General features: G+C 35.3%; 4 protein-coding genes across 4 annotated transcripts; 3 read left to right on the top strand and 1 right to left on the bottom strand.

Annotated features, from left to right (window-relative positions):
* Nucleotides 1–1,146: 1,146 nt before the first annotated feature.
* On the bottom strand, nt 1,147–5,222 carry LOC143618698 (mRNA cap guanine-N(7) methyltransferase 2-like). The gene is made up of 11 exons (XM_077090803.1): nt 5,094–5,222; nt 4,880–4,958; nt 3,388–3,482; nt 3,135–3,206; nt 2,943–3,052; nt 2,737–2,859; nt 2,557–2,649; nt 2,418–2,486; nt 2,223–2,311; nt 2,025–2,122; nt 1,147–1,441 (listed from the first exon to the last, which is right to left on the bottom strand). Exons 1-11 carry the CDS (start codon nt 5,220–5,222, stop codon nt 1,295–1,297), a joined length of 1,104 nt encoding a protein of 367 aa, XP_076946918.1. The 3' UTR covers nt 1,147–1,294.
* Nucleotides 5,223–6,876: 1,654 nt separating this feature from the next.
* LOC143618493 (large ribosomal subunit protein eL27-like) lies at nt 6,877–7,450 on the top strand. Its single transcript, XM_077090698.1, has one exon. The coding sequence runs from the start codon at nt 6,913–6,915 to the stop codon at nt 7,318–7,320; it is 408 nt and encodes a 135-aa protein (XP_076946813.1). The 5' UTR covers nt 6,877–6,912; the 3' UTR covers nt 7,321–7,450.
* Nucleotides 7,451–9,823: 2,373 nt separating this feature from the next.
* LOC143618697 (uncharacterized) lies at nt 9,824–11,002 on the top strand. The gene is made up of 3 exons (XM_077090802.1): nt 9,824–9,901; nt 10,124–10,274; nt 10,395–11,002. Exons 1-3 carry the CDS (start codon nt 9,824–9,826, stop codon nt 11,000–11,002), a joined length of 837 nt encoding a protein of 278 aa, XP_076946917.1.
* Nucleotides 11,003–12,731: 1,729 nt separating this feature from the next.
* LOC143618484 (uncharacterized) lies at nt 12,732–15,584 on the top strand. The gene is made up of 2 exons (XM_077090691.1): nt 12,732–13,044; nt 15,338–15,584. The coding sequence occupies exons 1-2, from the start codon at nt 12,763–12,765 to the stop codon at nt 15,452–15,454; spliced, it is 399 nt and encodes a 132-aa protein (XP_076946806.1). The 5' UTR covers nt 12,732–12,762; the 3' UTR covers nt 15,455–15,584.
* The last annotated feature ends 378 nt before the right edge of the window (nt 15,585–15,962 follow it).

Genomic DNA, 15,962 nt, shown 5'->3' with positions numbered 1-15,962 from the left:
CGAGACTTTCGTCTCGTCTTTTGTAATGTAAATATTTTAACTTTAAATCCACATATTTCATAAAGACTTCCGCTGATAACCCGTAACTCTGATTTATTTACAAATGTGGTACCAACTGTTGGGTCACGCCCCTAGGCCTAAGATGGGGGTGTGACATAAATCAATTCGAAGCGCATGATAATTGTTACATATATGGTGGATAACCGGGTTGTGAAAATGGTGGATAACCAGCTTGTTGAAATCCAAGTTTGGATTCGGGTAGGGTAGGAATCCAGGTTGTTGAAACCCGAAGGTTGAATTTGGCATTGGATTAGCGTTTTGGAGTCGGGATTGGGTTGGTATTTGGGGACTGTGGTGGGTTAGCATCGCTAAGCAAACATTGAAAGAGATTGTTATCACCCATTTTGTGAGAGAAATGTAGATGATTTTTTTGTAGATTGATAGAGTGCTTAGAGTAGTTTATATGGAGAGCATTGCCAAAAAAAAACATAAAAAATTGTTACTATTAAAGTTGAAAAAAAAATATTATTATTTAATTAAAGATTTTACCGTTTGAAAGTAAAAGCAATTATAAAAAAATATTTTTTAATTAAAAATGAAAGATAATTAAAGTGGTTGTTGAAATTGGTTTTAAAACTTAAATGAAAATTAATTACATTGGACCCTAACAGTGTCATCACCTCTCATGTGTGTTTATCCAGCTTAGAATTAACATTATCACATCAGAAGTGAACACTACACTAGAGATGTTCTTACATTGTGTCAAAAATCTTTCCACTTCTAACTTAGAGCTATTTCAAATGCATGTTATTATATCTTATCGTATGACTTTTAGTTTTCAATTTCATCAATATGAGAGAGCCATTCAGAACCATCATGAAAGCTAGCTCATGTATTAATAAGTTACCAAAGAGTAAAAATGATTATTCGTTTCTTAAACAGTTCTCTCTGCAAAATTTCATATCCGAAAGAGCATGCACACCATTAATCGCCTTCCATTGGATGTGCATTCATGATCCTTTAAAAGTATATTTTCATATACATTATGCTAAAATAAAATGCAAAACGACTGTGTGCGCTAAAAGTAACAATCGATAACACAAAATCTAAAGCTTCAAAAGGTTCGATAATTAATCAATAACAACTCATTACAAGTTACAACTAACAGCAGCTCTAGATAATTATTATAATACATTGGACCAAAAACAGAACATCAAGGTTTAAAATGCAGTTAAAGACAAAAAAATAAAATGGTTACATTAGTTGAGTACCAGAAAGCGGAAAGAAGGTTAGATTAAATAGCTTCTGGATAGCGATATTCTGCAGGTCCCGGACCTAAAATCCCTTTTTGTTCAGTTATTTTCCCGATGCAGAAAGCAGGATCACTATGCGATGGTCCAGTTTTATCTTCATCCCTCAATGTGCTACCTTGCCACTCCCTCTGCAGATTCAATTTAAGGGTCAATCAAAAAGTTTTAAAACATACGAAACTTTATAGCTGAAGCATATACTAATATAGCCCCCTAAATCATTATATTAAACGAATACATATTATTGTTGTAATAATATTTGCTTTCAAAGACATTTGTTTTGGTTAAAGAGAATTATATAAGCCACATAGCAAGTAGAGTGAAAAATTTAATGGAAACTACAAACATTAGATTAAATAAAACCTTGTGAATCTAGGGATGAATGCATAAGTAAATTACATCCATTACTGCTAATATACTATATGTAAGAGTTAAAACTCAATGGGTCACTAAAGAACTAGAAATATCAAGTGTTAGTAAAAAAAGATGTAATCCTTTCAAGTGTCGGAAAAAAAAATATAATGGTTTGGTTGATTATCTATCGACTGTTTTAAAAATATGAAAGCAGAACAGGACAAATATTGCTTAAAAGGCTATGAAATGTGGATCATACTAATTGAACGCAAACGCGTAAGAGCAATCTTGAATATAAAATATGTAAAAACAAATAAAATTAGTGTGCACATCAATCATCATATGCTAATTAAACCTTGCCTCATCGATGATTTGGGTCCCTTCATGCAATAATGGGGTCGTAAGCGGAGGGGCCACATCGGGATCGGGCTTTTGAAATATGAATGTAGTATACAAACCTGCAACATAGAAGAAGAAATAATTTCATTTGAATCATGTAGGCAATTCTGGAGAACTTTTGTAAGGTGAAAACCGAAAAGACTGAAGCAGACACACAACCTAGTACATCATAGAATTTTGGTAATAGCCTTCCTCTGGGGTCCACAAGACCATGACCGGCTTCTAGAAGCATCCCAGAAAACTGTGCTCTGATATCACAAAAAAAAATGAGAAGCCATCAACCTTTTTAAACAGAGCACGTCATCGAGCACGATATCGCAGAAAAAACATATAAGATATTTATTAATTACTCACCTATTATCATCATAAAATTCTAGCAAATTTTGTATCTCCACATATTCAAGTCCAGCTTCTCTGGCCAACCTGGAAACATGCTATAAACATTAATTTGCAAATATTAAAATTAATCTTAGCTTAAAAGTCAAATTCCAACCTGATCAGGCTTGGAAAATGTACCAAGCAATGTGTTTCAGCAGAGGCGTCATTAGCAAACTTCAGCTGGTACTTTTTTCCAAAAAACGGAAACCTGTAATTTACAATGTAATAAAAGATTAATTCAGAGAGTCCTAATTTAATCTTAAAAAGTTACGACAGGGTAGATGTTTTGTGGTACTTCTCTTCTTCAACTTCAAAAGTGATCATATAGTTTTCAGTTCGAATGCAATTAGGAACAACGTTTGCCTTCATACCACCACTCCGGTTGTGATACGCTTCAACATTTTTCTGATACTTTGCCCTGCAATTTTCATTCAGCAGCACATATGAATTCCCAAAAAGAACTGCCAGTTTTTTTACCTGATATATAAAATATTAGCATACCATATAGTAGACGAGTCCAGAGTAATGCCCATAAGATAACCCCCAGGTTTCAATAAAGATGATACATTTTGCAGAAGTCTTCGTACTTTCTCCTCAGTTTCAAAACAGAACTGCAGTAGAACATTAGATTAACATTGTCGCCGGTTATATGAGGAGATATAATTGATATTAGCACAAACAATGAAGTCAGACCTGCAAACGTTGCATGCAACAAACTATATCAGCTGTATTTCCTTTGTCCCCTAAATTTGCTTCCAAGTTTTCCTGAATAATCAGTGAATAAAATACATGGTCAGAAACACTTAAATGAGCAAAAATATGCAGGTAGATACATATATACAATGCAATTACATGAAGTTCTGACTGTAACATTTTTTCAAAACCACACATTTATGAAAGACATTTGTATTTATATAAGAAACTATGAAAACTTTAAACGACTTACAATGCAGGGGTCAAGCTCATAAAAGTCAGATGTGTAAGTCTTGCGTTGACTTTCCCATGCTTCTCGAACTTCTCTAACTCCAGATGATGCTTCGTCTGCCAACATAAAGATCCCATTGATATTGTCAGGCATAAAGCAAAGAAAGAACTAGAAATTAACATCTTCAAATGTATCAGATCACTCCCAATCCTCCAACAAAGAGAAATCGTATATATATTTTATTTAAAAAGTAGTGATTACACGGAAACAAAAGGCAAACAGGCAATAAAGAAAAACGTGAGAAATGCAATCAAGTAGAAAACTTTCATAGTTTCGTGAGATAGTTTGTTCACATATGTGTCCATTACTTAACTACGCCACCTAGAAAGAATTAAAACTGTTCAAGAGAAGTTGACTATTGCTTCATTTTGAAACAACAATTTTGTCATCTGTGTCAACATATACAAAATTATCACGTGATCCAAACTAAAGAGCATATGGAATTCTGTCTAAGCTGGAAATGAGGATCGTGTGGTGTGGACTGTGGCACTCTTGCATTCCAACAAAATTAACCAACCCGCATGTGTCATCAACAGATTGCTAGGCTGTACTCTTTGTAATACTATGTTATCCTATAAATACTTGTAATAACTACCATCTAAAAGTAATGAGAAAATAAGTGGCTTTCAGTCTCTCTTTCTCTATTCCTAAAAGTATGTGTGTGCGCGTACGAGTAGCTTAAAGCTCGAGGAATCATTCAAATCATGATCCCTCATGCTGATTATCATGACTGTTGATGAATTGGATATCAGCCATGATGATTTCAGTAAACATAACATTGGTATCAGAGCGGTACCTTCGTAGGTTCAGCACAAAATCAATCACAAAAGGAACCAAAACAAAGATGTATGGAGTTCTTCATCAACTAGTTAAAAGCTTAAGCAAATGGAGATAAGGTTAAAATCTGTTGTGAAGGTGTTTGGGATAAAATCGAATGTAGTGTGTTCAGGCTTCTGAGAATGCTGATTCAACTTCTAAGATGAGTGGTCTCATATATTAAATCTCAATGCAAGTGACCCAATCTAGGGCTAACGCTTTGATAACAATAGATATTAGTGGTATGGAAGTTTAAACAAAGAAATCGAATAGTGAAACTTTGTTTTTGAAAAAAAAAAGGATGTTATAATTTAAATCTCCATTTCACGTATTTCTAAGCAAAAATTTTAGCCCGGTTTTAATTTTGGTTAACACCCAAAATTAAAAGAGCCAGACTGAAAACCGACAAACTAACCAAAATTAACTGAAAGCCAAGTGGTTAATAAGTAGTTTAACTGATGACTTTGGTTTTGGTTGAAGGTAATAACCAAATCGAACTGTGCACACCCTACTCTAAAGGATGCATTCAACCACAAACCCTATCTCAAGTTTCTAAACCGAACGAGTGAAAAACGTATCAACTGAGCATGAATTATAAAAAGGTGAATAATAATAAGTTTATTTATTTAGAAGTTACCAATTCCAATGAAGTGTCCGATTTGAGCTTCGTCCCACCGGTCTTCATCCGGTACTCTTCCGCAATACAATTCACAAACCTTAACAACCAATTTATAATTTAAATTTCAAAATCACATGAAATGATATAATAAGCATGTATATATATATATATATATATATTTAAAAAAAGACATACAGATGAGATGATACAGGAGGAGGGTGAGATTACGGACAGTGGCGTATGGGGCGACGAATATGTTTATTAGAGCAGTCTTCACGGCTTCCAGAAGTCGGTGGTGAGTTGAATCAGCAGCAGCAGCAGCAGCGTTCCTACTGTTGGTGTTGCTGTGTGCAGGAATCATTCTTTTCTTAAACCCTACACTGGTTTGTTTGGTTTGTGGGAGTCAACAATTGGGTAGTGGTTAGTTAAGCCAAAGCAGGTGAAGTGAATCGTGTCGTTTGTGCATACGTTACATAGACCTATCAATAATGCACAAACATTTTGCGGCTTAAGTTGGGTTATTATTTAAATACTATGCGAGCTCGAGCTTAGACTATCGCGTAATTTAACTAAAAAGTGAAAAACATTCTGTTATATTAGTGTCACGTAGTTTTTTTCAATTTAAAAAACGTAACGGTTTAAACACATATATTAATTATTTTAATATTTTTTATGTATATAAAAATATAAAGGATGATTCGGATTGGCTGGAAAATGTTTGTGGACAAAAGCCCTTGAGCACGTTGCGGCGTCACTACATCATCACCCATATGGGCTTTTCTCTCTTTGACGCACGCTTGGGAACTGAGTGAACTGGTTAAACTACAAAAGGCAGGGTGAGGTGGCAGAGGCGTCACCCCACCAAAGTTTTGTTTGTAACTTTTACTTCTTACTTCAATTTATAATAGGATAATCGTATTTAACTCAAGTAGTGATAGTACTTATTTTTTTTTTTTCATTTGAGGCAGTGCAATCACTTATCCTCATACTTATTTTCTGTTTTTTATTCGTAAGTACATCTTCTTCAACGAAGGACTACATGCGCCCATTCTCTCATTGTGTTAGTCAAATCAACCCAAGCTGGATTACATGCATATTTTTACCGAGCTAGATGCGAATGTATCATGAACTTATTGTTAAGTCATTTCTACGTTGTTCTAGGTTATGATGGTGCTATTTATTTATCTATTTATCTATTTTTCCCTATTAATCAACTTACATTTTTCTTAGATACACTATTTCCAAATGAGGTCTACTAACACTCCATTTCCCTTCACATTGAAACTCGTTATCCGACCCATTCCTTTTTCATCATTTTCACAAACTACGAGCTTCATACATCTTTCCTCCCCTCTCACATACTTCATAATAACATCAATGTCACGCTCTTGTACGATTAGGTTGTGAAACATCTCATGCTATCATGATTGTGATAAAAGTATCTAGAAAATTAATTTTAACTGTTTCCTCTACCCTTTATTCTCAATAAAAAAAAATATTATTAATCATTAGTGTTGGTATACATTCTACAAACCCCAATTATAATTAGAAAAGACAATAGCCATTTTGGTAATTGTTTTGTTGATCATAATTGTTTCTTTTCAATCATTAAACCCTTTATGATTGAAGTCATTAACGTTTTAACTTTTAACGATTTCAGTCAAATTGACAAACGACATCCAACTTATTCGTTAACCTCCCTTCCCTTCCCTTCACGTGCGCCCCACATGAAGGGTATTTTCGTCTATCCATATTAACATGTTGGATGTCGTTGGTCACTTGGACAAAAATCACTAAAATTTGAGACTCTAACAACTTAAATGGTTAAATATTTTATGTGGCCCCACACGTACCAAAATGGTCGTTCTTTCTAATTAAAATGTTTTAAAAACAAATGAAACAGATAATGGGCTAACTAGCTTATTGGGCCTCACACCACCACCACCACACTATAAACTCACTCATCCAAACCCTAACACCACCTCACGTCTCACAATCCCGGCGGCGGCGGCGGCATCAGACCAAACCCTAATTACCCTACCAATCACAAAATGGTGAAGTTCCTAAAACCAAACAAGGCAGTAGTCGTCCTCAACGGCCGTTTCGCCGGCCGTAAAGCCGTTATCGTCAAGCAATTCGATGACGGAACACGTGACCGTCCGTACGGCCACTGTCTCGTCGCCGGAATCTCTAAGTACCCGAAGAAGGTGATCCGCAAAGACTCGGCAAAGAAGACTGCCAAGAAGTCACGAGTCAAGGCGTTTATTAAGCTCGTGAATTATAATCATATTATGCCGACTAGGTATACGCTTGATGTGGATTTGAAGGATGTGGTTTCGGTTGATGCGTTACAGTCTAGAGATAAGAAGGTGACTGCGTGTAAGGAGACCAAGAAGCGGTTTGAGGACCGGTTCAAGAGTGGGAAGAACCGGTGGTTTTTTTCCAAACTCCGGTTCTGAGGAAAGCCGGTTGGTTTGTTTTTTCAGGTTTTGGTTTGTTTGTTTTGGTATTTGAGTTGGTTACAGACTGATTATTAATGTTAGTTTACTTTGAATATTTTGAATTGAGTTTTGTTTTGCTTTATATCAAGGTGCTTTAGTTAGTTTATGTTTGTTTTAATTTTACTTGATATTATTTTATTCACTTAACTAATAGTCATAGGATTAGGTTTCTGGTTGTTGAATGGTTTCACGGTTGCACAACTTAACTAATATATTCTAATATTGTAGTACTACTTGATCTTAAATTACTCGGTACTCAGTTCTGAACTCAATTGAATGGATTCCGAAGTCAGGCGGTTCACGAGTCAAGCTCTAGTTGAGCCAGGGTGGTTTTGATCTCAAGCTTGAAATTTAAAGAGGCAGTTTATATGGGCTTGAGCTTAAGATTAAGCTCACGAGCCGAGCCATTACCCGAGCCGAGACGTGGTCAATTTTGGCACATTTACAAAAAGTGATTCAATTCATCACAGGTTGTTTCAAATCAAGTTTTTTTAGCTAGTTTTATTTGAGCTTTTATCGAATGAGCTTGATCTTTGAGCCGTAAGTTTTTTGAATAGCTTTTTTTGTAAGACCATAAATAAAATGAAGTTAAACAAAACATATCACTTGATCTTATCAATGGACAAGTTTTTATGTTAGAAGTAGGCATCATTTATGCGGTTGATGATTATTTCTGCTTTGAGTCCGAGTTTGACAGGCGTTTGTGTTGCGATCTGATGTTTGATGAGGTTTCATGATGCAAACTCTATAATTTTGTTTATCATGGAACCTCAACTCTCAACCATTAGGATGTCACTTTTATAGTTCTTGATAGGGTTAGAATTCTTATCTATCACACGTTTACTACATAACTCAGATATTTATCGTTATTGAAGGGGGAAATAAGTGACCTTAGTTTGTTAAGTTGTGATGTTTTTTTCTCCTGGATTTTGCAATGCTATGGCAATAGCTCTATCGAGATTCATTGGTAAAATATATAATTTTGAATATCGAGTTTAGGCTTTCACTTAGGATCAAGTTTCAGATGAAGGGTTTGTTTAAGGAAGTAGAGTAAACTTGTTACCTAGCTATGTAAATTGATCAAGTAAACCTTAATCACCGAGTTTGGTTTATGCATGGTTAACTTCTTGGCCCATAGCATATATACAGGTTGCTGTTTTTCAAGGTTTAGTTATTGTCTAATCTGGGTTTCAATGTTGTACGGTTCATCTATTTGTTTCATGTTTCAACAATTCCAAATACATGGACCATGGTAATCTTAATTGTGTTGAGGAGTTGAAATTGATAAACTCGGACTTTCTATATATATATATATATACTAGTTTTTATCCCCCGTATTACGGTGGTTGTTTTATATTGTTTGTTTTAATATTTATTTATTTTTTGAATTTATATTTTTTATTGTATCAAAGTTAATAATATACTTATGGTTTGATGATAAATTGTTTCACATGAGATGTTATAATCCGGTTTAAAATCTATATGCTTTTGATGAGACCCAAGACCCGTTTATTTTTTTACTATAAAATTGTTTTTTTTTAATTATAAATAATATTTATGAAAGTTAATAATATACCTATGGTTTGATGAGACCTAAGACCCGTTTATTTTTTTACTATAAAATTGGTTTTTTAATTTAAATAATATATATCTTTTTTAAAATAAATAATATATTAATTTTTAGTATATCCTATTTTATAGGATTTTTACATCATTAATTTGGTGAGAATAATTTTTTATTTAATGAGATGTTATAACCCGTTTAAAGAATTTATGGGTTTGGTAAGATCCATACCCATGAATTCGGGTCAAATGCATGAGAAAACCTTCATTTAAAAATCAAACAAATCTGTTGACTCCAAAAAAAGGGGGAGCGACCACTTCGCGACACCTAGGATTTTTTGGATCTTCGTTTATATTATATATATATATATATATATATATATATATATATATATCCATGTTAAATGTATATATATAACGCATTAAGTCATAACATGAAGTTGTGAACAGGTTAAACCGGTTGTAAGCGGATTAAGCGGATTAAACGGGTTAAATAGGTTGTAAACGGATTAAACGGGTGTTGCAAGTTCAATGGGTTGTAAACGGATTAAACGGTTCACAAAAGCTGCAGTCAAATTGTGATTAAGTTGCAAGCAGGTTAAATGCGTTGTAAACCACTAAACGGGTTAGACTCTTCGCTATGGGGCGCCGTTGGCCCCCTTTTTTGGGCGCGGTGGGCTCCAAACACCATTGTGGGGCTCTGTCCAACCAGGGGCGCCGATGGAAAGGTTGTTCAAACGGCCGGCGCGGAAGCTCAATTTTGTGGGCCCCTTCCCCTTTCTAACGGCTCTTTGACCGTTTGAGATATATATATATATATATATATATATATATATATATATATATATATATCAAACAAAACCATACCATCCCAATTTTTTATAATTTTCTCCCAAAAATGTCTTCCGATTCATCTTCGACACCTGACTACTACCCTGATCCCGACGTTATTTCAGACTCCGATTCACGGGATGAGGTATATGTAGTGCTATTCTAGATGCTGCCCGAGTCTCAGTGGAGTATTGCGAAAGCTCACAACCGCTAACAAGACGTCCTCATCGACAACGAGATCGTGTCGGTGCTAATGAAAGGTTGATGCAAGATTATTTTTCGCCGAACGCGACTTTTGATGCGGAACAATTCTGGCGGCGTTTTCGGATGACTCGCCAACTTTTTTTACGAATTGTTGGTGATTTAGAACGCGATAATGATTTTTTTCCAACAACGGGATGACGCGAGAGATAAGCCCGGTTATTCTCCGTTGCAAAAATGCGCGGCGGCGATTCGTCAACTCGCGTACAGGACCACGAGCGACGCCATGGAAGAGTATTTACAAATGTCAGAGAATGGCTCGTGAAGCCCTTCACACGTTCTGCGAATGTGAGTATTATCGTTTTTTAATATGTATTTATAAATCCTCTCATTTTAAATGCAAAGTTAATAAACTGACATTAAAAATTTAATATTAGGTATTACTCAACTATATCATAAAAAATATTTGAGGAAACCGACTCAAGCCGACATACAAAAAATATACGAGGTGCATGAACAAAGGCACGGTTTTCCTGGGATGCTTGGTAGTCTTGATTGCACACATTGGGCTTGGGAAGCTTGCCCAGTTGCTTGGCAAGGTCAATATCATCGGGGTGATCATGATGGACCAACAGTTATCCTTGAGGCTGCTGCATCATTTGATCTTTGGATATGGCATGCTTTCTTTGGGATGCCCGTTGCAAACAATGATATAGTTGTGATAAACGCGTCTCCTCTTTTCGACCATCTCGTAAACGGGGTTGGACCCGACACCTCATTTTCCACTAATGGTGTCAACTACGAATACGGATATTATTTAGTCGATGGCATTTATCCGGATTGGGCAACGTTGGTTCATAGCTTTACATGCCCGACTAATGATAAACGAAAATATTACAAGAAAAAACACGAGTCGGCCAGAAAGGACATCGAAAGGGCATTCGGGGTATTAAAGAAACGTTGGTCTATAATTAGACATCCGGCTCGTATTCTGCACATGGATAAGTTAAAAAAATTTAATGTACACGTGTATTATCTTGCATAATATGATACTGGAGGACTCGGTTAGAGCAATATGTCAAGGCGAGTACGACGATGCGCCGGATCCGATGACAACACTAAACGAAAATGAGAGATTTGCTATTTTATTAAGAACACGAAAAAAAGAAACGAATTATCAGTCTTCGAGCGGATTTGGTTGAACATATTTGGAGAAACAAACAACAAAACGGCGATGCCGACGACGACGACTAAAATTAGTTGATTTTTTAGTGTATATGTTTTTAATTTTAATGCAGTTTGTATTTGATAATTATTGTATTTAATAAATTTGTTAGTTTATTAAAATAAAAAAAATAAAAAATTAAGGGGCTTCGAATCCCCCACACCATTGAGAGACATCTTTGGGGTGGGGTTTCAAAGCCCCTAGTGCATACGTGGCGCTGACGTGACACACCGAGGAGGGGCTTCGAAACCCCTCACCATAGTGACCAGTCTTAGTGGGTAAAACTTTGAAACTATATAACAAATTATTAATATTAATTATATATCTTACTGTGGATCAACATAAAGGCGATACATTTATCCGGGGGTTTAGGCTCGCCGATCTACAACTTGATTATTTTCATGTTCAACTCGTGTAAAATTTTTTAACCCCTAATAATATCTTTCTAATTAAATTATTTAAATTATAAAATACTTATACATTAAGTTTAAACATACCATCTTTATATTTAAATAAACCACATAATGACCAACCTTACGTGTGATGAAAGCTAACAAGTTCCCCAAATTACCAAAGAATCCTAATTCGTTTAAATGATTAATATACGCAAGCTAGCTCCATAATACATATAATTCATGGTGATGCCTTTAATAACCGAGTTAAACATAGTATTATTAGCCTCGTCACAATAAGAAGATTTCTTCATATGGTACGCAAAAATACTTAATAATTGGAATAAAAATTCAAACGTATGTGTGAGAGAGAATATATAATGAAATCTCCATCATCATCTTGAACTTATACTAGATTTCAGCGTTTTAGGAATAGAATAACCCTAAAGTGGTCCATGATGAAATGTATAACCGTCATGAAAGCGACTGTCAGAGAAAGATAATAAGATGTCCCTTATTACTATGCACCTTAACAATTTCTCGTCACATAGACAAAATCCCCCAACCCTGCCTCATATGAGCAAATGGTACCGAGCACTTTTGAACTGATACCAAGTTGAAAAAAAAAACAGGATCAAGTACTGGTATGATACCAAGCTCATCCATAAAGTAGGGTATTGACCCGTTTTAACATATTGGATGCCATTTGTCCGTTTCTCTTAAATACATACATATGTAATGATATAAATACATTTATCTTAACATCATATTTTTTTGTTACTAAAATTTATTAAAAAATAAAAAAAGCATATCCAAGATTTGTCTTATTGAAACCACATAGAAACGGGCCAAGCCCACGAGTACCGCCATAAGTCCACCGACCACGCTAGCATTGAAAACGATTTCAACAGCAATAACTCATTTTCAGAAACCTAACACATGTCGGCTCATAAACTCCCACCTCCACAAGCCCAAACAAACCCAGCCCATAAACCAAAGCCTGTATTCAAACCTACTTTAAGCAACGTACACCACGTTTCACCTTTTATATCTATATCCCATCCACCACGCGCCACACACACCCGATACCCCCCACGCGCTTCAACGATCTCCATAAGTTGACCAAAATCAGTCCACACTCCAGAACTTGCATTACAATAACAATAACAATAACGTAACAGTACACCAATGGCGGACAAAGATGAATCATCCAAGCCGACGAATCCAATCACCTCGTTAATATCGCAGTTCACTCAAGTAATTAGTAACTTCCGTTTGCCGTTTCTGCCACCGCCGCCGGCGGTGAAGGTTGAGACGGAGAAGAAGGCGGTGGTTCGTGGCGGTGAGGTGACGGAGGTTACGAAGTCCACGACGGTTACGTTTCCGGACGGTAATAAGAAGAGCGTTACTCCGTTGAAGCTTGAATCGGAAGGAGCTGAGCAGGAAACGAATCCTGTTGTACTCTGGCAGGTATACGTATACGTATATGTATAATTTTATATCGTTGTGATTTGTGTAGCTATGTGTTTGATTTTTTTTTTGCTGATTTTTAGTGATTAGTGAAATTAGGAAATATCATTGCCTGATTTTTTAAGTAATTAGTGTATGAATTGGTTTGAATTAGTGTAATCTTGTATCTATATTGTTTTGATTTGTGTAGATGTATGTTTGATTTTGAATGTCCGGTAAGTTGTTTAGAATATCGAGTTCTCGTTAGGTTTGTTGAAATTAGGAAGTATATACGCCTGATTTATTTAAGTAATTAGTGTATGAATTGGTTTGAATTAGTGTAAGCTTGTTAGGTCCGCCCTTTGGTAACTGTTTGTGTGATTGAACTGAATTGATTTGTGGTTTGATGTTGATGAACTGTGATAGAAGGAATTTTAGGATTTTGAAACTGTGCTGAGATTAAAGAGAGTGAAACAGTGTTAATTTCATTTTAATTAGTCACTGTGAAATCTGGAGCGAATATGTCAGGAACGGTGGAAATGGATACGATTAATTGATTCTTTGTTTTAGGTATTGTTTTGCTTACAGTATGCTAGGTGAGTTAAGTCCAGATGTATTAGATTTGAATGTCTGTAAAGTTATTTACAATCTCAGGATCAAGCGTTGTTCAACTCTTTTTTCATTTGATTTTATTGAAATTACGAAGTACATACGCCTGTTTTTTCATATAATCAGTGTATAAAATGGCCTGAAATACTCCAAATCTTAATGTCTGGCCATTGGTGACTGTTTCTGTAATTGAACTGAAATTGATTTGTGGTTCGATGTTGATAGACTGTAATAGAAGGAATTTTAGGGATTTTGATCAGTATTAATATTATAGAAACAAGTTATGGTGAAATCTGAACCAAATATGCAGAAGCTGTGTAAATGGATACAATTAGTTGATTCTTTGTTTTAGGTATTGTTATGCTTACAGTACCAATTGCTAGGTGAATTAAGTCTAGTCGTAGAATTGCATAGTTTAATTACCTACTGAATCATCAAAGTGTGAGTATGGATGATTATGGTTCACTTAAAGTTTAGCTTTGCCCTAACCCTCAAGGACCTGTCCATTTAGAAGGGGTCCTAGTTCAGGTAGGAGCATAAGGTCTGGTATTTGTTATTTTCAGTTTCTTTTTCTCTTTTATTTTCCTTGTCTTTCAGACCTAATATTGAAATGCACGTTACCGTGCCCAAACCTCCCAAACCGTAGAAATACACCTGTTTGTCCAGTTTAAGATCCAGAGGTTTGGTTCATGGTTCGATTTTGTGGTTTGCCGATTTCATTGTTCAGTTCCGTTAGGAACCTGTGTATATATGTATATATATTTTCACATATTTTGGGATTTGTAGCTATGAACCATCTTTATCATGTTGAAAAAATTTAATAGAAACTAATGTTTTGAAAAAATAATCGGTTCAGACCGCCGAGCTGAATTGTTAACCACCAAACCAGCCAGTCCGGCCGACCCATCTCAATTGGTTTTCTGTTCCGTGAGACCAAATTCCGTTTGACCCAGAATTTACGTCAAAATTGGTCAAACCGGACCATTAACCCTTTGATGCACATATATAGAGAACAGAGTAGGTAAATTTAGAAGAAGAATAATCAATCATTTCCATAGTATTTTCTGTGGGTGAATTTAGTTTTATCATATTTATTTATTTTAAAATTTAGGTAGTACAAATACAGGGTGCACATAGTGTCATCTTCTTGAAATGTGTGTGTGTAAAGAAACTGCATCTATCTACACTTTGTCTTCATTAGTTGTATTATCAGCATTTTGTGCCAAGCATAGATGAATCTTTTAGTCATGGCTTAATCGTGTGACCAACTCTGCTGGTTGGCGTTTGTCACATGCACTTCTAATATTTTGTGTGTAAAGGGGACCACAGACCTTTTGTGTTTTGTTTTTTGGCTGCCACTTATGCTGCGAGACATGCAATAAATAGTGTTTTTAAATGTGATGTGAAATGATCATAGCCAAACTTGATTCCGTTCGACGCTAATAATTAATTATATGCCTTTGCAATGGAACAATGAATATAATGATTTTCTACAGCTCGAATATGTTGTCTTATTTTGTATGTCTCACCTGCATTGCATCGTACAACATAGTACATCGTAGTATGCTTTATCGTACAACCCTACAATGCACGTAAGACATGTTTTATTTAAGGCTAACTTTCTTTTGATTATGACCCGATCTATCCCATTTAGTCATTTACAAGAACACGACTCGAAATTAAACTGTGTTATGGTTGCTTGTAGGTTTACGTGATTGGTGGTTTCTTCATCTTAAAGTGGGCCTATGGGCGGTGGAACGAGCACAAGGAAAGGAAGAAGCAATCTAAAGATGACGAACCTACGAACGAGGGGGGTGATTAGTACGTATGAAACGTGTTTAAAATTTCTCTTTTCATGTCATATAATTCACATACTTTGCCTTATATCTGTTTAAACCTTGAAATTACTATGAATATACAGGGTTCAAAATTTCACTACGGTTTAGAACTTATCAGTCTAGTTTGTTGTTGCAATTGCAAATATCAAATCAATTCGCTTTGTGTGGTAAATGAGGATTACTTAGATTCATGCCTTATGAAATGCACAAATGTCAGTTTTCGAGTCCTAATCTTACTTAACTAATAAACAAAAATACTAGAGATGATGTGTCATAATCATATTCATTCTTATTTCTAATCTTCATTCTCATTAATCCATGATATCCATGGGTCATTGGTTTAGTTGTTATGACCCATTAAACTTGATTCTAGGATTTTATTTATTATTAGTTATTATGATAACCCATTGATTGAGGAAAAAAGAACCAACTTTCCATATTTAAAAAAGGAAAACCAGAAATAATATTTAAAAATTAATAATTTATTTGGTT

This window comes from Bidens hawaiensis, unplaced genomic scaffold, assembly GCF_021521415.1.
Source record: "Bidens hawaiensis isolate Kalapana, Puna unplaced genomic scaffold, B.hawaiensis_p1.1 tig00002338_1, whole genome shotgun sequence".
Classification (NCBI taxonomy): domain Eukaryota; kingdom Viridiplantae; phylum Streptophyta; class Magnoliopsida; order Asterales; family Asteraceae; genus Bidens; species Bidens hawaiensis.
The sequence above is the reverse complement of the archived record's forward strand: the minus strand, read 5'-3'. Positions and strand labels throughout refer to the sequence as shown.